The sequence below is a fragment of the Lissotriton vulgaris genome, chromosome 8, assembly GCF_964263255.1.
Source record: "Lissotriton vulgaris chromosome 8, aLisVul1.2, whole genome shotgun sequence".
Classification (NCBI taxonomy): domain Eukaryota; kingdom Metazoa; phylum Chordata; class Amphibia; order Caudata; family Salamandridae; genus Lissotriton; species Lissotriton vulgaris.
Window position 1 is genome coordinate 1,485,776,907 of NC_141696.1, and position 22,686 is coordinate 1,485,799,592.

General features: G+C 43.0%; 1 protein-coding gene across 2 annotated transcripts in view; it reads left to right on the plus strand.

Annotated features, from left to right (window-relative positions):
* Positions 1 to 22,686, plus strand: part of LOC147698962 (prolactin receptor-like) — a 405,779-nt gene that overhangs the window by 328,282 nt on the left and 54,811 nt on the right. The window contains exons 5-6 of one of the 2 annotated variants that reach the window (XM_086935544.1): positions 1,938 to 2,094; positions 13,045 to 13,123. In XM_086935544.1, the coding sequence (XP_086791670.1) occupies positions 1,938 to 2,094; positions 13,045 to 13,123 (236 nt within the window). The remainder of the gene's footprint in view (positions 1 to 1,937; positions 2,095 to 13,044; positions 13,124 to 22,686) is intronic. The other variant, XM_086935546.1, reaches the window with a different exon arrangement.

Here is a 22,686-nt window from a genome sequence, read left to right on the forward strand (position 1 = left end):
AAGAAATAACCACTTACCTTGCATGCTGCATGACATCCTCCTCACTCTGTCCGTGTTCTGCTGTGTCTCCAGGAACTTCCCCTAAACCAATCCCGACGCTGCTCTCGCCAGCATGAAAGCAGTACCAGGATTGGTGGGAGCGGCCTCTCTAGGCACTTCCGAGGGCACTGGAGGCTTGCGCTTGCTCTAACCCAGCTGCCTTCAGACAGCTAGGTTAGAGAAGTTTAAAATGTGCAACTCTGGCTGGCCATCGCAAAACAGCCAGCCAAAAAGACATACACACTTTAAACTGACGTGCACCACTTACTGCTGACCCTCAGACACTTGGTTCAGGATGCGTGGATAAAAATATAATAGTAATAAATTAACTTTATTGCCATTAGGGTGACGTTCCTCCGCTCACACGGAGGAGCCGCCCCTGCCAAGATGCCAAAATGCACCGAGGCCTTCTTGCCAAGTGGTCCGCCCAGCGCATCACGCTCTTTGTGGATCAAAGTTTTTAGTTCTAGCTTGACAGCGCACCTGTCTGCAAAACCAGTTACCAATTCTGAAAAATCTACAGATTGGACTTTTGCTGCACTCCGAACAGCATATCTATCATCACATGCTGTTGGTTGCTTGGGGTTTGAATCTGTCATCTTTGTGGTGCTTGAATTGTGATGCATGAGGAACTATCAAAAGTACATTGACTCATGATCATGCATCAAATCCCTACTCTCAGAGATGCGTTGTATACAAACGAACAATTGTTTTTTTTTTTTTTACTGTAGCAGGCTATTTGGGATTCAAAATTAAGGCCAGAGCTATTCGCTTTGCCAATGTGGGTTTAATCCCTTTCTACCAGCCTTATGTACCTTAGATTTATGTTTAATGTCTGGAGTCCAATTTTGTTCCGACTACAGGCTTTGAGATTGGACAGAACCCTCTGCAAGTCGTTTGAGCAGTGCCAACCCTGGATCTTTTTTGTTGTGGAGAGTTGATGTTTTCTTCCTCATCGCTCGACTGGCATGCAAACAACAAATACCAGGGTGAGACCAGGGCCTGGTATCAAGTAGACTCAGTAGCTTTGTCCAAGCCACCTTCCTAGGCGTGCAACAAGTTTAAAGGATCTGCACTCCCAGAATCCTTTGCTGCTCTCCCAGGAGAACAAGAGGGTATCTCTGGCAATACTACCCTCTTTCCCGGCCAGACTTAATTTTCTCTCACAGTTTACCAGCCCTGGGCAGAAAATTACATTTCAGGGAACATACTGAACAGGGACTGGCAATGGTTTTGGAGTGACACACTACAAATTTCTGACATTACTGGCTAGATATCTACTTATTAGGAAACAAATAGAGAGAGAGGGTAGGAGGCACTCTTTGTCCCCCGGGTTGAGTATGTCAAACAAAGAAAGAGTGTAATGCGCAAAGAGGTCTGTGTTAGAGCACAGAGGCAAAGACTGTAAGAAAAACTATAAGTGGAAACTCCCATCATAATCTGTGGTAGTTCTCCCACACATATCTTTTAACCATGTCTAAACTGACCAGTGAATAAAAAATTTTTTGGTTGGTACAGTCTTAGACATTTTTAATATCACTTTTCACATCACTGTCACAAAGTCTAGCTCCGCAGTAATCTGGCGTTGTAGCACACCAGGGAGGCATTCGGCTTCTCCAGGTTGGCCCGATGATGAAGCATGTCACCAACCAGGTTGGTGAGTGAGGGCTTCCAATAAATCCCTAAAAGGTTTCCACTGTGTCCATAAAAGGGAATTTCTTACAGTCTTTGCCTCTGTGCTCTAACACAGACCTCTTTGCGCATGACACTCTTTCTTTGTTTGACATAGATATCTACTTAGCAAGGAGCTGTCAGTCATGAAGGACAGGAAGTCTCTTTTTCTTTTTTCACTGTTGCTAGTAATGTTTAAACAAACACTTTATGTATCCCCTCAACAGACCAGGGGACCTTTAACAGAGCCACAGTTTCAACTGCATGATTTGGCACCAGGAGTGTCCTATCTCTTTCAAGTGCGCTGCAAACCAGTCCGATCTGGCCGCTGGAGCGACTGGAGCGAAGTTATAGAGCTAGGGATTCCGGCCGCCCTAACTAAAGGTAAGCCAGGCCTTCAGAAAACGTTGGCAATGTGCACGTTTATTTCCCTCCAGATAGTTTTTGAATTCAGCAGCAATTAAATCACAAGCACCTTCTACCAAATGTAATTTCTATTTTGAGTCAGAATGGTTACTGTTTTTCTTCTCCATATAATGATAATGGCGGAACCAGGACCAGCATCTACATTGTTGTGTTTGGAATTTTTCTTGTATTTTTATGTTTATATGATTACTTGCATTGCATTGTATTGAAGAACTTATGCATTAAAGAATATTGTTCTCCAAATGACATTGCTACATTACACATCTGAAGCAATTACAAAATAATCACCTGTTAGAAAGCTACGCTTAGTGCCAATGACAATTGTTTCCAGAGAGTTGGTTCAGGTACAGAGAATGCGCAGCCCCCTCACTCTGAACATGAGGACCAGGGAATGGCCAAGTGTAGTTTGGAAGCTGTAGATACAGTTCTGTTATGATGGCACTAAATTGGTGTTATATATGCAGGAATATTTTCAAGGAATGCGTTACACTAGGGGTTTCCAGTGTTGGGCAACAAGTATCCGAGCCATGTCAGATTTTTAGCACAATCACATGAGATAGAATTATCATAGAGTGCATGTAGATGCTCATCATTTACATAGGTAGTGCTGTCTTGTAAATGTGGCTTGATGTTGGGCAACCCCACTCTAGGCTTTGAATTGGAAGCCTTCACTTCCTGGCAGCAGATTAGCAGTTTTCAAAGAGAGTGAGACCGGCTTCCAGCCGGACACACCCAGGGAGTGGCCGGCCTCTCAATGTTGAAGAACATGGAATTTGTGTAGGGAGAGGTGAGATCTCCATGAATACATGGATCAGATCATCTAATGGTATTTGAACAACTTCTCACAGCTCTTCAGAGAGAGGCAAAGCCAGAAAGGTTTGTAAGAATCCGGAAACTTATGATAAGGAAGCTGTGACAAGTCCTTATCGTGGTTCAATTACCTTGGGATACAAAAAATGTGTATCCCAAGGTAATTGAACTAAGATAATGATTACGTATCATCAATGGGTTCACAGGATATTGAATATTGGTCAACAGGAAGTGTCCCTATATAAATGTAAAGTTATTAAAACTAAGCTGAAAGGAATGAAAATATGGGATCCACTTATGACTTGGAAGAAATAGTTGTTGGAATATGAACAATCCAGTGATATGTAAATAGGTGTTAATATGTGTAAACATGTGTAAATATGTAGAATGTAAATAGTAGTGTCAATGTAAATGAATTCAATAATGAGAATAATGGTATAGTAGTAAAAACAAATGTAAAAATAACAGGATAATGTAAATATGTAGTTTCCTGATTTCCAATAAAAAAATAAAAAAATAAAATATAAAAGGGATACAAAAAAAGTGACATGTAAATTGTAGCATCAGAAGTATGCCATAAGAAATAGTGTAGGTACAGCTAAGTACTAATGATAAAGTCTAATGGTGCAAGAAGGGTACCATATATAAAGAGTAAACTAAGAGAAGGGGTGCTTTACCCTCTCCCTCCAGTTCATAATTAAAACAAAATCAGAATAATACTTGTAATTCATTATTTGCAATGATGGGTACAAAAGGGAAATTATAAGATTAAGAGAAGAGCTGTGGGCGTAGGGGGTCGTTCCCCAATTAATATAATTAATATTAATGTTTTTCTGAGAACAGCCTCAGAATTCCCATTTTAAAATCTCTGAGAGTTTTCATAAATTAATAGAGGATATAGAAGCCAGAGGTTAATCACTCTGAGATTAAACTTCAATGAGTAATCAGATTTTGTTAAATCCTCCTGAGAGCAAACGCATACAACCCAAAAAGTTGCAGAATAGACACGAATACTAAACACACTGAATTAAAGTTATTCCCTCAGGGACCCCGGATACGCTATGGACCGCTGGCAGGTGCCTGAGGATGACTTCACTAGGGCATTATATGCCAGACCTGGTCGATTTCCCTCTTGCGGGACCATCGGCCCACGCAGTACAGGTGTGGCACGCGGCCAATCGACATCTCAAGTGGGAAGGGAAATTTACACTTGCCACCCCATTGTGGAACTCGGAGAAGCTGGGAAGTCTGTGGAAGTCCAAGGGATTTGACAAGTGGGATCTTATTGGGATCGCGCAGATCAAGGATGTATGGGGACACAACACAGTTCACACATTCAGTTCCCTTCAGCAACAATACCACCTTCAAGAAAGCGAGCACTACCGCTACCTCCAGGTTAGGCATGCATTACTCACGCACATCCCTAGAGACGCTACACTCCCTGACGCCTCCCCCCTGGAAGATCGAGTGTTAGACGGTCACCTCCCGGAAAAGACCATCTCTTTAATATACAAAAAATGTATTAATAATATGGAGGACCCGCTGGTCACTATTAGGTCACAGTGGGGTGCTGATGGGGTGGAATTGGATGATGAGGATTGGAGGGAGGCGGTCTCCTCCCCAAGAGTGGTGGCCATACAGATGAGGCTTAGGCTAGTGCAATTAAAGATTCTCCACAGGTCATATGTCACAGGGCCCGTCTGGTTCGAATGGGTCGAGTGGAAAATAGGGAGTGTCAGAGGGGATGCGGAGAGCTTGGAACTTTTATGCATATTTTGTGGCACTGTGCGGAGATTCAGGAATATTGGGTAAAGATCCATAAAACGCTATGGGACGTTATGGGGGTGGAGTTAACACCAGAGGCCCGCAGGTGCATCTTGAATGTGTGGGAACCCACGGATCTAAGTGTGTATGGGAGACAATGGGTGACGCTGGCATGTATGTTTGCCAAAAGTAACATTGCTCAATTATGAGGAGCCAGACAGTCACCCTGGATCGAAAGGTGGATGAAAGACCTGGATTGGTGCATGTTCAGAGAAAGATCGGTTTATGTTGCTAGGGGTTTTCATGCAAAGTGTGGGGGAAGGTCTGGGAACATTGGAACCGATACCGTGGAGATATTTGTGAACCCCCGATGGGTCAGGTTGAAGTGGAGACGCATGAGTCCCTGTGATCCCTTAACGCTATTCTGTATTTATTATTTTGAAGTATGGAAATCAACTTACGACAAATGTGTAAGCGGCTATTGTCACTCGATGTTTTTCTTTGTGATTTTGTTAATAAAAAGATTTATTAAAAAAATAATAATAATAAATATTCACTGGCAAGTAATTGTTTGACATTTGAGGGACTGCAGGGTATTTTTTATTTTAGAATAGCATAAGAATATTATTGTAGAACTGCCAAGTCATGGGCAACAAAAAATCCAATGAATCTTGTTGTCTGCAACAGACCGAGGCCCCGAGTAAGGTCTATACCTCCACTCAGCAGCAACTTTGTTACTGAGGAGAAGAAAATGACATGAACACAGAAAAGAGGAAATGAAGGGACTGAAAATGAGCCTTAATGGCTCTAATACTAGGATCAGACTGTGGCAGAGAAACCAGCCATTAAGACACCACAGAGGATACAGTTGTAATAGCAGGGATTTACAAGTCCTCGCCTTCAACACATCCTCAGAGAGGATCTCGCCAGGATTTATAAGTCCTCGCCTTCAATACATCCTCAGAGCGTATCTCGCCAGGATTTACAAGTCCTCCCCTTCAACACGTCCTCAGAGAGGAGCTCACCAGGATTTACAAGTCCTCCCCTTCAACACGTCCTCAGAGAGGATCTCGCCTGGATTTACAAGTCCTCTCCTTCAACACATCCTCAGATAAGATGTGTTGAAGGCGAGAACCTGTACCAGCAACACATGGAGTCGGCAGACTCCCCTCGGGAGTGCTCTCAGCATGGTAGACTGACATCCATAGCAGACATTGAAGGAGTGATCCACTGTGTTCGTATTAGTTGAGCTCAGTTAATATTTAGACACTATCACTCTGTGACACACTTAGGTAAGTTAGGCTTTCAGTGAGACCCTACCAAGTTCCCTATCGTAGGGCTCCAGAGTAAGGTCCTCTTCCCAGTGCAGATGTTACGCTTCAAGTGCCTGCTGTTTTGAGTTATTCACTTAATAATAAATTGTTTGATTTATGCTTTTTCATATCTAGAATATTCTGTGCCTCATAAATGGAAGGAAGTCTTACCTTTCGGTTCCTTACTTGCACTTTATCAGATCTTGTCTTCGATTATTTTGTTATGTGTTTCAATAGCTGTTTATATATGTTGGAAATAGCCATTCTGTATCCTCTTTCTCCCTGACACATTTACCTTGCTGCTGTTTCTTTTATTTTTTCAGAGGTGCCGACGGCACCTGCTTGAGCATATGCCAGCCCTCTGCTCACTTTCTTTCTCCACCTTCTTTCTATTGCATTTGTTGCCAACAACGACACGTTTCAACAGCGGCTGTACCCAACTGAGGCAGCCTGCAGCCATTCTAATAAATGCAGCTAAATTTCCAAACTCTCCATCCAAATTCTGATCTTGTTTCACCGAACACTTCGGTGCTGCTGTATCTGAAGCTGTACCTCCTGACAAGCACCTTCTCAAGAAGGGCGAGAATGTATCTGTAGTCAGCAGAAGGATAAAAAAAAAACATAGGAGAGTGCGAACTGCTTACATTTAAATGTCTAATCTCTTCTGATTTTTATTATCTACCATATTTGGGATACAGCAATGCAGTTTGCCTCTCTTCTCAGATTTGTTTTCTTCTTTTTCCCGTCCCTCTGCCTTGTCACTGGCAAAAATATGTCAGTGAATAATTGTATTGTATTCTAATTGCATCAATATAGTGCTTACTACCCCCGGTGAGACAATGAAGAACTTGATGGTGGGTTGCATGTTACTCTGTATCCCACCGCTAACGGTTAATCCTGTGATTAATAACTATTGTCCTAGATTTGTTGGTTATTGGGTTAGTCTTCTGCTATGAGGAAACTTAAGACGTTCCTCCATCTTCAAGTGGTGATGCATTGTGTTTATAGGAGGTAGGTATAATTAGACTGAGCAAAGCAAGTGAAAAAGGGGAGTAAGGAACTAGGGTGGAGGAGGGTAACATTGTGAGAAAGGAAGGAGAGGTTAAAGAGTTTGATGTTTGGGAGTAGGAGGAGTAGATATGTTAGTCAGGCTGTGGTGTTGCAGGAACAGTTACACTGAAGAGCAGTATATGCCTTTCAAGGAAGGGTATGGTTATTTTAGGTTGGTAGAGTGTAAGGCAGCCGGCATATGCAAGGATAGCATAAACTCAGAGACAGGATGGAGTGTAAGGAGAGAATATTTCAAACAGGAAGGCTGACTTTAAAGCAGGTCATTTTCATGCAGTGTTTTTGGAATGTTGAGCTAGGATACAATCGAGGAAGTATAAAGTGTGGGAAAAATGGCAGAAAGTTTAGGACTTGTGGGTAACTGATATAAGTTGTTCCAACCTTGTTCTCTACACCTGCCCCCCAATAATGCAGACTCTGTTCTCTTCCATATAGATAATGAACAGCACTAAAGCATTTTTTTTAATAAGGGGTTTGTCTGAACAGTAGTTGTTGGGTATGTCTGGTGATTTTGAGGAGTAGAAAGACAATGGGGTTTGCACTGATGATACTCTTATGTGGGTGTTGAGGCTCTAGGGCGATGTGGGTCTCCCTGATATCAGGGATTGTTTGTTGACCAACTGATTTAGCAGTTCTTTGATCTTAAAGGGTCCTGGAGGGTATCTGTCTGTGGGCAGGAAGTGAGAATGTGTGGATTATTTGTTAGACCAAATTAGTTAAACCAGTTTTTACCCACCCTTCTGAGCTCCAAGTGATCTTTGCTGATAGGGAATCCTAATGTTTTGCTGCTTGTTCGGAGAAAGTAGTTCCCCCAATAGTTTTCTTACATTATATTATTCTGTGGGTGGACAATCCCAGTTCTACTAGTCAAGGAAAGCTGTAGTTGGAAAGTTGTGGACAACTTGCTCAGTGGTTAGTCATGCCTGCTAGCCTGCCATGGTGTGATAGTATTGACATAGGTAGGCCTTAATATGTGCATTAATGTACTTATTGCCAGGGAGAGTGGAAAGCTCATACAGTAGGTGGAGGACGACTAATATATCAGGTAAGAGCAGAGTGTGGTGGGAGGTCAGATGTCATCTTGTCTATGATATCAACGGCCACCATAGTAGCAGTGGAATTAGTCTCACATCCAAAGATTTTAGTGGCTGTATTATAGGGAATATTAACACATTTATTCAATGGCCTTGTATTGTGTTGAGTAGTGCCCTGCCATTAATACACCCCGCTAACTAGGGATTTAACCAGAATCTCAGAAGAGTTGGTCATTCTTAATAGCATCCAGGGTAATGCAAGAACAGGAGGATCAGTGCTATGAGTAAGGAATGTTCATGTGTTTGTTTAGATTCACATAAGTGGTTTCATCCATGTTTGATGAATCCACCTCAATTTGTGTTACAAGTTTATGTTAAACACTGGTGACACAAACTAATGTGCGTTCATCAAATTTGGAAGAAATCAACAATGTGAATCTAAACCTGTTCATGGACATTTCTTAATTAAACGTATTCTCATGTTTTCCAACTATTAGGGATACTGGTCTATGACCTCACTTGGAAACAAATTTGGACACATTTCCTATTATTAACTAGGGGTGGGCGGAATTTACGTGATCGCGTTACGCAAATCTCTGCGAAACAGTAAAAAATCTCTGCGAACACGCAGAAATTCCGCAAACACGCAGAATTGCTTGTTTGTAATGCTATCTTTCCTGTTCACAATTGCTGTTTGCGTGCTCGGGGGGAAATATCTTGCGAACACGCATTTTAAAAACGCAAATAACCAAAAATTTCATGAAGTCGCGGAACGCGGAATTTTGGGCAATTTCATGTTCTCCGCAGAACGCTAAATTACCCAAATTCCGCAAATATCGCGAGCGGAACGGAATTTACCACCCAGGCCTATTATTAACAGCTACACGTGTACAATTTTATGTTATGTATGATCCTTCAAATCTTTACCCTTTGCAGGGGTAAAGGAGTAATGGTGGAGCCATGACCAATGCAGTCCTTACCTAGTTCTCACACCACCCTCATTACTCTTCCTTATGACTATTAAACACCCTGCCAACCTGAACTCTGTGCCTGACGTGTTTTAAGCCCGCCACACACTGCTCGTGATCCCTCACCCTCAATTGTTCTAATATTTCTTTTAAAAATGAACCTCCTTCCCTAAAACCCTCTCAAGTTTTCCTTCCTGGCACCCTCCATCAGTATGAACAGAATACCTGGCCTCCTGCCACACTTCCACACTGCAACTTCCCTGCCTTCACCCATTTAAAAGCAATGACCATCAGCCTGCCAGTCTGAAACATCTTTCACCTTCCTGCCTGATGCTACGTTCTATGCTCTCTTTTGAGTGCAGAGAGCTGGTACTTCGCTTGCAAGCGGTGCGAGAGCCGCTGTCAACATGGCCTGGAATCCGGTGTCCGTGTGGGTCTGCAAAATCCACCCTGGTTGCAAATCTCCCCCCCCCCCCCCAGCCCCCAAACCTCCCCACCCCCACCCCCAAACCTCCCCACCCCCACCCTCTCACTACCAGACCCATAGAAACCCAGAAGCTAGAAGAGGTGATGGACTGACAACTGGCATTCCACTAGAGACCCTCGTGAAGTGTAGGACCACTGGGTAGTGAGTGCTCGCCTTGGTGATGTAACAGCAGGAAAACATTAGCTTTTGTGTACGTCATAGCAGTGAATATCTGGATTCAGAATCAGCTGTTGATGCTAATGGCTGTTGATGCGAGTTATACATAACACAACCATTGCGATTGTGTAGGGCAAGCGAAAAGTAATCAATTGTTTGACTTTGCACTTCTGTGGCCAGAAGATAGGTTGTCCCCGAGCACATATATGCAACTTCCTATATTGTCTCAAGAGAAGAGATAACCACAGTCAAATCAATGTTCTTTCAAAGTCCATTAAGTCAAATTCCTTTAATTTCCATTTCTTTTCTCTTCATACATCAGAATATTCTTCATAGTCTTCATCAAGTTCATACAGAATGTAGCCAATAGATCAAAAAAGACCAATGCCAACACATGTTTCGTCAAAGGGTACAATCACCCAAATGACTTCTTCAGGGCTACAACAGAATAAGAAAATACATAATATATACAATTCTCTTTAAATGCAAAACCAATATACATTTTCAGGATTCACTGTAGCATATTAAAATCAAATTATAATGCATTACAACAGCTATAAACACAATGGATTAGTAGTCCATAAATATGTAAGGGAAGGTCATAAGAATTTTTCAAAGGATATTATAAATTTGTTGAAGACCTAGCTATCACACGATAGAATATTGATTGGTAATAGTGGCCCGACTCATTATATCTATTAAAGCAACAGGAACATAGGTTAGTCCAATTTAATAAAGTTCCCACTACAGTAACCGAGAGATGTTGGTGACCCACAATCCAATATCAAGTAACATCGTATAACTTGTTGCGTTTCATCTTAATTAATAAAAAACAACCAAAACGAAATGAGCCAAACCGGTAATCTGTGTTGGAAGCAATGTCACAAAGTTACATCGCTAAGTATTCAATACGACTCCCTACAAGAGAATCGGCCAGTTCCCAGCAATACCCGTAACTCTCGAGAGCCCATATTAGCGCCCCTAAACTCACCAAGGAGAGTGCTCCTCACGCCGTCAAAAAGGATTCCGTTTTCATTAAAAGCCGAGTTGCCATTACGCGGCGTTTAAGTACCCGATCGCGCCATACTGTCCAATCCAGTCCCGAAATAGACATAGGACGTTAACACAGTCACTTCTATTATAAACGGCCGCCATCTTAAAGTGGTAAACAGACAATCGTCCTGAAGATCACGCTATTCATATACAAACTATTACAGCGAAATAGATAATACCACATTCGTTAGTAAGAGTTAAATCTAACCCATTCAAAACGATGAAAGAGGAACCTATAACATTTGGTACATAACTTAAAAATTCACAATTACAAGAATCCAGACTAGAAATGAATAACAGACTTCTATCCTGCGCTCAGCTGGTCCAGCAGACACGAACAATAAACAAAAGTCAAAACACATTCCAACATATAATATCCAAGGGTTCCAAGGTGCCCAGAAATAGAAAAAGAGTTCAGATTAATCGTAAACAGATCATAAGAATATGGAAACAAGATAAGAAAGAAAACAAGTGAAGGAAAAGCACATACAGAAGAAAGGAATACATATCAGAAACTAAAGTGATGTGTACAGAAATTAATTGTACATATAAGCAAATTGAAGCCTCAATGTGCACATCACTTATCAAATGTAATCAAAAGAGCAATTTATAAATCGTCCACATGAATATTTAAACATTATCAGAACACCACAGAGCGCATTGTAAATTGTGGTACTTGGCTACTTTAGAAATGCAAATAAGGGATTATGGTAACAGTTGATCAGCAATAGTTCCACTCCTCACCACACATTTGATTGTACATTTCCACAGAACAACAGAGGATTTTTAAATGAAGATTCTAGTACTCAGCTGGTTTCAAAGCAAAGCACAGTTAGGAGTTAAGCATCAGTAGATTAGAGGAAATAGTGTAGTTCTTGGTCCACATTTATTCCGCATTCCACCGCATGAAGTTTGAGAATCCATCTCGCTTCACATTGTCTGAGTTTCTGCTCTCAATCTCCGCCCCTTAAGTCACCATATATAGCCTCTAGGCCATGAAATTAGAACCCCAGACTTTTCTTGTACTCCACACAATTCGCCGCATGGCAACCAATAGGATACCTCTGGTCCATATTTTTAAGGGCACGAAAGTGTTCAGTCATTCTTTCTTTCAATGGGCGGATGGTACTACCCACGTAGATCTTTTTACATTTACAAATGGCGACATAAACTACATATTTTGTCAGACAATCCATATGCTGATGAATCTTAAAAGTATGTGACCCATTGTAACTAAATTCCTTAATTCCTTTGATTGCCATCCGGCACATGCTACAGCTGCCACAGGGGAAAGAACCAATATTGAGATCCCTCAACCACGTTTTCGACGTACCCCGTTGTTTGGGGTAACTAGGGCTAATAATGCCCTGGATGGTTCTACCCTTTCTGTATGTAATACTAGGTGAGCTAGGAATATAGTCCAATAAGGTTTTGTCTGCCAATAGAAGGGGCCAATTCTTTTTCAGGATCATATATAATTTGTATGACCATGGATGATAATTCGTTACAAGGCGTATTTTATTACCCTTACTTGTGTCCATGTATCAAAGAGTAGACAAGCTGTTTTGTTGGTGTGAGTATTCTGAAATGCGTATCTTCTGTTCGCAGGATGGTGGAGTGTTATCAGACCGCTATATCTGTTTAGATCTGACTCAGTAAGCATTTATTTTGGTGGTCCCAGGAAATTGCATGTATAAAATATTTGGTGTACTGAGGTGTGATTAGCGTGCAACCTAGGGTGTGAGATAGTAAGTATCTTGAAAACATTTTAACATGCATATTGGATTAATTCCTAGAAGAGACTGTCTAAGAAGCCGCTGCCTGTGCAGGTAAGAGCAGTGGGGCGGTGGGGCTGGGTGGGGCGGTGGGACTGGGTGGGGGAGGGGTATTTCGACAGACGACGAGGGAAAATTATTTATTTGTTTAATTTTCCCTTGCCGTCGTCTTTCAGAATCCCGCCCCTTTCGGCTTCACTGCTCTTACCTGTACGGGCCGCGGCTGCGTCTAAGGCATAATTTCTCTTATTTAAAATTAAGTGGCTCTTTTTGGTGAATCTCTTTTCCATCTAACAGTACAGTCCGATGTTAGACCCTGTATGGTCCCAGAATCCCCTAGTATTAAGTGGATATCTAGACACTGAATCCGTATAGCTCCTGGTTGCCCAGGGGACACGGCAGTCGCAAAGTCTCCAGACCTCATCAGAAATAGCCATTCTCTGAATCCTTATTTATTTGTGGTGTTTGCTCTTTTCATAGATGCCAACCTGCTCCTGATGCTGCTGGCCGTCATCGCTTTCCTCTGCATTGGACTCAGTTTCCTGTTTCTAGGAGAAAGGTAGAGCCTTAAACCACAACCGTAGCTTGTTTGCCTTGCCCTAAAATCTTAAAATGTATTTTCTGAAATTTCTGAAAAGGTTATGTGTAAATTTTATTTGAGTTCCCTACTGAAATAATAACAGATCTCATTGCCTAATCCTATATTCTCTATAACAATGCTTTGCTTGGGGTTTGCTTTTGAGACCTTTTGTTTGGCAGATGTCCTGTTTAATGTTAAAGGCCATTGCCTGTATGTTCCAGCACCTCACTGCAGCCATGACATGGCTACTCAGATGAACTTGACCACAGCACTCTAAGCAATGCAGAGACCATCACAGACCTCTGCTTCATCTTCTCAACTCTTGTCTGACATAGTCACAGTTCTTATCATTTTGAGAGGCTTAGAGTAGCAATGTGTTGCCAGGAGGCCTGGGTTCTAATCCGAATTACCCCACTTGAGCAAATGATGTGACCCTCTTTATATTATTTCCTCACTCTCTATCTAGCACTGGCCCCATTTGTTTAAAAAACATAGTTCTTGATGTGTAGACTGCCAGCTTAGACACTCTACAAAACTGGGCATTTACAACAGGGCAAGCAATCCCCTCAGCCCAAGAGCTTGAGTGCAAAAAAGGTAAATGAGCTGCTCCTTTCGCACTCCTGTCAGCAGCACACACTTATGTAAACATACATCTGGTGTCACAACCAAATAATGCAATGCATATCTAACTACACTATCATGACTATTGCTCCCATAGTTCACTTGTATTGTCCCACACAATAATATTTGATGTATATTTGCAACCTATTGTGGCTTCTATGAGTGTGCATGTATGTATAAAAACTTACAACTCGCCTGACATAAATACTTTACAGAACATTAATTTCTAATCACAGATGATTCCTAGCAATCTGTCATATTTTAAACTGATGTGCATGGCAACCTAATTGTGCGCCAGCCTAATTGTGCGCCAGCACTAGAGAAAGCGCAGGATAGTGCCGTATCTTTGTAGATGTGGAGCGTGCCTGCCCTCTCCCTCCCACACAACTCAGCACAGCAGCTTTGGGCCTTGATCTCTTTCTCCTCACTCATTCTAGCTCACATTCTCACGTTTGCTCGCTCACTCCCACTGTTACTCACACACAAATGTATTCATACTCGCTGGTTCTCATTCGCACTTATACACACAGACACTCACTGACTCGACCCTGGTGCAACTACACCTGCTGCACCATTGATAGCTACGCCCCTCACTCACTGCCACTCCTTCTCACATCCTCCAATCATTCACTCGTTAGAACACACTCCTGTCCCTTCACTTACTTCCTTGTACTCACTTTCTCTTGTTCATTGACACTCTCAAACTCAGATTCTCACTCAGTTTCACTCTCATTGACACTTTCGGACGCACTCTCAAACACACCCACATACACGCTTTACTCCATCTCATTCACTCTCAATCATTCACAAACACATACACCCATGCACAGAGAAATATCATTGTTTTTACTTACCTTGCTCACTTAGCTGACAACTCAGGGGCTCTATGGCATCAGCAGAGCAGGAATCCAGTGCTGGGCACTGGAAGCAGCCAGCCATGATTCCCAACAAGTAGGCAAACGGAGCAGCAAGGGCAGGTTTCAAAAGGAAAAGACCCACACCAATCCCTCTCCTAACGTCTTGATAGAACTGCAAGCACAGCCCTATGAGATGCTGGGACAGTTCTGGGTATCCTGCCCCTGCTGCTCTGTGTGGCTTTACATTCTCTTTAGGGATGTCAAATGTGCGTCCGGACAGCCACCATTTAGCAGCTATACTGTGCTGCTTGAGGCATGCGCAGTAGGTCTGTTAATTAAAATGGATTGTGCCTGTTTGAAGGGATCGTAGTTGGACTATGCCCCCGGACATTGTTTTGTATTGTATTGCAACATTTAGATAGCACTTCCTTCCCCTGTGTGGGGCTCTGAAGCACTTGCCTACATGGGTAGCACGCCACACCATGTAGGGTGTTTGGTTGGAAGTGTGTTGTCTTTGTTTTGATCCTGTGTGGGAAGTGTTTCCATGTTGTGTGTGAGTACCACTGAGTTGCAGTGATCGTGTTTTGGGACGCAGCGCTTAGTAGAGTGATGAATGAAGAAGCGTGAGAGATAGGCACGCGGTTTATGGTTTTCAGTAAGCCGACAGCTTTGAACCACTCTGCAGGTCCCTTTTTGGATTTCTTCTGTTCATAGTCCACTTAGCTGGTTACCTCACTGGGTTGTCCACCCTGAGATAATTTGTTCAAAGTTTATGGTCCTGAGCAGGCAAAGGTTAAAGGTAAACTTGGTGGAGAGATCAGCTGGGATGGACTTTGTTAATATCATCCCAAATCGGATTGGTATTGCGAGATGCCAAGAAGTGGCCATAGTACGTTGCTATTCGGGACCTGCAGTGTGTGGCAGATCTCTTCAGTTATTCTGTGCCTGTTCAGTTGGTGATGGGTGGTTTATTGCTTTGGACTGGTACAGTACTGGCTGGTGGATATGACCTAGCAATTCTCTCTTATGTGAGTGTAAGAGTGTCAAGTAGTAAAAGGGGATTATTAAGCAGCCTTCATGAACTGCCATCAACTGGCTGCTGTGTTATGGTATTAATTTCTAGAGTGGGTAATCGTATTATAATTGCATTATATAGTTCATACTCCCCCTTACAAGGCATTGTTGTGCTTTAAAGATGAGCATCACCCTGCTCCAGGTCTCAGGATTTTTGGGGGGCAGTTATTGTAAGTTATTGGCATTAGTCTTGTGCTCTACAGGAATCATTCCATGCCTTTACCGCAGGCTCTGAGTGGTAGATTACATTATTATGTGTGATCTTCAAGAGGGCGATGTAGACATAGCTTGATCATTTCTCAGCCCCCTGAGCCCACTCCTTCTCCTCCTCCTGTCACCCGGAGTCTGAAGACCAGGCAGAGAAGGCTCATCTGTACACTAGCAGTGTTCATGAAAACCCAAGACTCGTGTTTTCATGGACGCCTCTAAGTTGAAAAAAGCACAGGGGCCTCACAGGAAGCAGGAGAGATGCTGATATTGGGCCGCTGCTGAATCTGCATACCATTCGTTCAATCCCTAAACTATCTTTTTGTCCAAGGATGTAAATGCTTCAAATTAGAATAGGCTTGGGTGTTCTGATCAGGGGTACTCTCAGTACTAGGAACCATCAGAAGTTGTCTTTTTCTTACAAAAATGACAAATTACCCTCACAATGGGGAATTTAAGGCAAATGCAGATTTTAAGCACATCCTTGTTTTGTTTTGTTTCTAATCAGGACTTTTGACCAGTTGTAATTGCATCCCCGCAATGGCTTTAGCTCCACCAAGAGGTTGCAGTACTATTCAACTGAGAATTGGACAACTCCACAATAGTCCCCCATGACATACAGGGCCTTCCATCTCCAAGCCCCTCAGGCTTTGTGAGGCAGGGTCCTCTAAGAGGCTGCAGACTATTCACGGCAGACCAAGACCTCATTGTGCATGGGGGTTTGTTCAGTAATCTGTCTAGCTTGGTTCTGGGGCAGTTCTAGGACAATTCTCCTTTGTTTTTCTCCAGCAGCAGCCATAAAAGAAACTCCTTATCTAGCAGTGTAGAGGTGAATCATTATTCTCCTTTCCTCTGTTATCCTGAATAGACGAGGCTCTGCAAGGGCCCGAAGAGTTAGGGCCAGTAGTTTGTCATTGCTGTGTTCTCCTTAATCTCTATTTGTCCTTAAATTCTCATTGACCAACTTTCTCAGAAGGAGGCTAGGCTTGGCTCTGGCCACTGAAGTCTCATGGGGGCATGCTGGGAGAGTGAGGTCTGAGGAAGGGACTCTTGGCTGGACAGACCTCTGCTTGGACTTTAGACCCACCCTGTAGCTAAGAACCATGGTCCTACCACAGCACATGCACCCGTTGCTTCCAGCAGTGCTGCAGACGGGCCTTCCCCATGTCAGAGGATTCAGATTCTATCGCTTTGTAAGCTTAAAAGATGAAGGCCGTGGGAGCTATTCACAAAACTCTGCTGAAGGCAGACAGACCCGGGAATCCTCTTCCTCTTTGCCCAGCAGATGCTGGAAGTTTGGAAGCTCTAGGGGGGCTACTGCAGAGCCACCTTCTCTCATTGATGCAAATATCTCCCCAGCCTACAAGTGTATTTAGCTGTAAATGTACTTTACTAGGTGAAGTATGGCCTCTCAAATCTTTCATAACTTGAAAGCTATGAGACAATTGAAATCTGCTTCAGTCAAAATAACCTTCACTTTCAAAACTCTGAGGCTGCCACTGCCCTCCAAATGTTACCCTAAGGCTAAATTATAGTTTTTATGGTAGAAAGCCACAAAAGTCACAAAAATGCAAATTTGGCTGTAGGGAAAACATGGTGTACCCTCAACCACACAATCTAATACATACGTAAGTGGACTGGGGTGGCAGTACTACCACAGGTCTATTGTCCCAGCTCTTTATATTTCGCATCTCCCAGTGTACTCCAGCTGTCAGTATCAGACTAGGCTCTGGTTAACAGGGAGTGCACTGGGAAGAAAAGGTGTGCCAGTCTGACGGAGCCCATGTGGCTGTGGCCTTGTCAGCAAGGTCAGGTTACAGCAGAGGTAAGGAATCAAGAGATCAGAAGGTGAAATAAAAGTGAGGGAATAACAGACATGGATGGAATATCAGCATTGTCGCTCCTGTCCCCCGCCCATCTCTCCCCCCTCAATAGACAAGAGAACATTGGGCATTTAAATGCTTGAAAATCTTTACTGCGTGTTTTATTAAAAATGTAAATATAGTATAAATGTTCTCTACGGGAATAAGTACATTTTACTTTTCTGGCTGAAAAGAAACTCGTTTTTCTGATGTGTTTTAGGAATTCTCAGATGGTGTAAGTACTCTCAAGATTGTTACTGGAGGGAAACACATTTTAGCTTGAGCCTGGAGTCAGCGCACATTCGCTGCTCTGCAAAACCTCTTGTAGTGGAGTATGGAATAGAAGTCCTGTCCACCTTCCACCCATATTTGTCATTGGCTTGTGCTATTGTCCTTCGTAAATGCTGACTTGTGATTCGTAAATAGGCTTGTTAGTCCCTCCTAAGTACCTCTTTGTGTTCATTTGTAACATCCCATGGCGACTGGCCCCTTTACTTCGGTAGTTACATGGTACGTGTTATTTAGTCTTGTAAGCACTATTTTCTTTATCGAGTTTCTCTGACTGCAGACTTGACGTGCTTTGCGTACATTTCTCTTTTTAAGCAGCTGGCAGGGACAATGGCGGCCTCTTCTTTCCAATGCCGTAGGTCTCGCATGTAAATACGAAACCTATTGCATTGCAAATAATGTTGTTTTCAGTCGCTGAGTTAGAGCGGTGGCTGCATAATGAAGCAGTGCGGCTTGAGCACAGAATCTCATTAGCACAGAATCTCATTAGCAAGCGCCCAAAAGCCAGCACAACTCTAGATAGGGCTCCATCTGCAAAGGTCTCTGTGGCTGTCCACCTTCTCCTCTGAGGGGTCATTGTTCAAAATGCATTCCTCAGGAGCTGCACCTAAACTCCAGAACATTCTGCTTCTAGAAATCACCTACGACGACCATATTTAATTCTGAGCTCAAAAACGTTCTAACCCCATATCTACTGTAGCACACATTCTTACTTCTTTCTATAATGGTACATTGTGCAGTGCTTGATTTGTAAAAAAAAAAAAAAAAAAGAAATAAATGCCAGGGCCCTCGTCAGGGGACTAGTGTACCTTGCACATCCATTGCCACTGCCTGCGCGCTGCCGGCAGTACCTACACAACTACTAACCATCACATTCCTACAAGTGTGACAATTCAGACTGTTCGAGGCCCCTAAATCTATAATAAAGGCCTGGGAGTCGCGTTTCAGTTGTTTTTAATATATATTGTATAGTGGCCCCCTTTATTGGGATATTAAACTGCTGGCAGATTTTGTGAGACCGTGTGCCATTCTCAAAGGCGAACTCCAAATACCCCCAAATGTCATGATTACCCCTAATTAAACTGTTTAATTTGGCCGGGGCGAGGCTTTGCATTAATCAATGTCGTCCCCTCCATGCATTCCATTTCCAAACCTTGCATAAGGCCAGATGCAAACGCCTGAGGTAAAATTTCGAAATCTTTGTGACAGCAATTAAAGCGCTGTACAATTGTTGCAGCACGCTGGTCATTAACCTGTCCTAATTTAACCACCTCAGTTGGTATTTACCCATGATGTGCATGACACATCTCATTTTATATGAAGTATTTCTAATTTTGCACAGGTTCTTCTAAATGCTATCGCATTTACGAACATATTCCAAGTGCCCAGTTTTGAGTCCAAGCCTTTAAACAGCGTACAACGTATATTGTTGATGAGTACAACAGCAAAATAGATTTCACATGCATAACTTGAAAAACTACAAATTAACCAAGTTATTTATTTTACAAAAGGGAACATGGCAGACATGGCTAATCTTATGACATTGCCTCGCTTTCTTCACAAAAATGGGCAAAGTCTGGAATGCCTTACCCTTCAGTTTGATTGCGTGTTTTAAATCTCTGCTGCTGTAATGCTCAGCACGAGGCCAACTTCAGGGACACCGCGCTCTCTGTTTCAGCTTTCCAATGCAATAGGCCTCGCATTTTTGAGATTTTGAACCATTGGCATTGTGAATGACAGTGCCTTTTATGGGTTTAAAAAACCTGCAATAATAAAAGGCATTGCCATTCACAATACTAATAGGTCAAAATGTCGAAAATTCGAGACTTATTACATTGCAAATGCTTGTTAATTTATGTTGTCAAAATGCTAATGGAAAACCTGCAGTGAGAATCAATTATATTGTTGCAGACGTTACCATGGAATTCTTAGAAATTCCACACTCTGAAGACGTTTCCGTGGAATATTCTTTTTTTTCACACATGTCTGTAGGCCAGGAATCCTATTTTCCTATTGACACGGACCCACGTTGTAAGCGGCGGTAGAGGTGTGGCAGCTGTATTGATTACTTATCTATTTGTTGGCTAAATATTGTTAGCAATTGAAGTGATGAAGATAACATAAACGCCCAAAGCATACTGTTAAAACCATTCCAGCCAATCAGAATGCATAGTTTTCTGCAATAACTAGCGCAACCAGCCGGCCACCAGGTGTCACTGCAGCATTATTACTGCCCTCCTAGCTCTGGGCAGCCCCTGGTACTGCTCTGCCCTCTCTGGCGGTCTTCTTCCACAGCAGTGTATGTGCAGGAGACCCTCTGATGCCCCAGAAAGGAAGGTGCTGATGTGCAACAGGCGTGAGACCCGGTAGGGCTGGGACTATGCTTGTGAAGAGGGCAGTAAGGTGTAGGGATTTAGGAGACCCTACTGAGGTATTGGCAGGAGGTGTAGTTGTGCTGTTGGAAGAGCAGTATGTTGTGCCAGAGGGTGGCACTGTGGGGTAAACTAATGTCCTTTTGGCTTCTCACTGGCGCTTTCTGCTGATCTTTCATGCCCCATGCTGTAGGGCAGTGGTTCCCAAACTGTGCCCCATGGCTCCCTGGGGAGCCGTGAAACCTAGCCAGGGGAGCTGCGCACCAAGCACTTTAATGCATTTAATGTTGAAGGGTCTGTAGGCTTCAGTTAAACTAATAAGACTTAAACGCATGATGTCGATGATTTGTAAGTGGCATGCCTAAAGCAGTAAATGTAGTGCTTAATTGATGGCATGTCGAGGGTGATGACCTCTATATTTCACTGGATCCCCATGTTCTAACACTCCGAAAGTAAGCGGAAGATGCCCGATTAATTTTGTTACACTTGTTAATAGTTTCGTTTTTTCCAAATGCATTTTACACCAATGCAAGTTATCAGGAAAGTACAATTGTTCTGTCTATTAAACACACTAAGTATTATTAAGTATTGATATTTGTACTTGAATCATAGGTACTTCCAGTACATATTTAAATGGTGGTGCATGCGAATATTCCTCAAGCGCACAAACACTTTGGCAGTGGGACCTACATATCGACATGTATAGGGGTGCTATCTAGCACTGTAAGTGGGATAAAAAAAGTTTGAGAGGGTACTCCAAAAAAGGCATGGGCAAAGAAGTGTAACTAGGAATGTTTTATAAGAGGCGCCGCCTTAGTATTACAAAGAATCCTGCGTATATGATTTTAATACCTTCATCTGCTTCATCCCAATTATTTTCAAGGAAAAAATGTAAGTACTCCAGAGGCCGGGCTTATGTCCACCCCACCCTTCAAAAAAAGCGACAGTGGGGAGCCACGGGCAATGGCTAATGGGTCAAGGGAGCCGCGAGTCAAAAACATTTGGGTACCACTGCTGTAGGGCAATACCAGCTTGATGTTTGCCCACCTACTGTGATTATTCAAAGGAGCAGACACCAGCCCTTAAATATACACCACTAGCAAAGGGTGAACATGACTTGACTTGATGCTTGGAGTTTAAGCGCTTTCATTATATATCAATACTTGGAAATGTGCGGCAATCCCCACCAAAAAGGATGCATAGTAAACAACTTAATACTCATAATTAATTTTAATATAGTTAAAGCTGAGATTTTATGCATTGCTTTGAGTAAAGCTGCCAAAATGCCTGCAGCATTTTTCCTGCTTCATTACATCCGACTTACTCCTAACCACGAGCCCATTTGCGGTGGAGAAATGCCCTGGGAAATCGACCCCCTACTCTTGAAATTACTTCTTCATGTTTGCTCCAAGGTAGTGAGGCTGGAGGGGCCCGATGGCACAAAAGGCACTTGACAGAGTTCCTGTGTTGACATGAAGGACACATCGTCCTGTCTTGTGCTTATTTTTGTCACATTGCCCTTAGGTCCACACATATGCTTTTACTTTTCAGGCTGAAAGTATGCAGTAAACTCTTGTTCAATTGAAGTATTATTTTAAGGAAAGCTGGGCCCAACTTGCTGGCACAAGTAGTTTGGGTCATACCGTTAGCAGGAGTGTACCTCTATTGGATGTCAAGTTACAGTCAGCCACCAAAGCACAGATCACGTCACCCCAGACCATGGTTTAAAAGCATGGGTCACATAAGCGACATTGTACATCCTTTGACGGCCAGTGCCATCACAGAGGTGACTCCTTGTCCCACTCTAGGACAAGGGCACAACACTGGAGCTGTTTTAGATCTGTTCACTTTCTGTTCTTGTTGGTGCCTTCAAGACTTTCCAGGGCAGGGGTAGCAAACTGTTCTGAAAGTGCAGACCGCGAATATACATCTCCTGAAGCACCAAGGCAGCTTAACTCCCGGTGCTGCGTGAGTCCACTTGCCAAAGGAATGAAGACTTGGGAGAGCGATCTGCATGCCTTGAGGCTTGTGGGTAGCAGTCTCTCTGTGAAAGCAGTTCCAGAAGGGACAAGTGGTCATCGCCGCTTCTGACGAGAAGTTTGTGCACAAGACAGACCATGCTGCTGATGAGATATTTGTGCCAGAGAAGGAGTGCACTGACAAGAAGATTGTGCTTGAGATGGAGTATGTCACTTAGATGTTTGTGCCAAAGGTGGGGTGCGATGCTACCTGAAGTTGTGCCTAGGCTGCCATTCCACCAC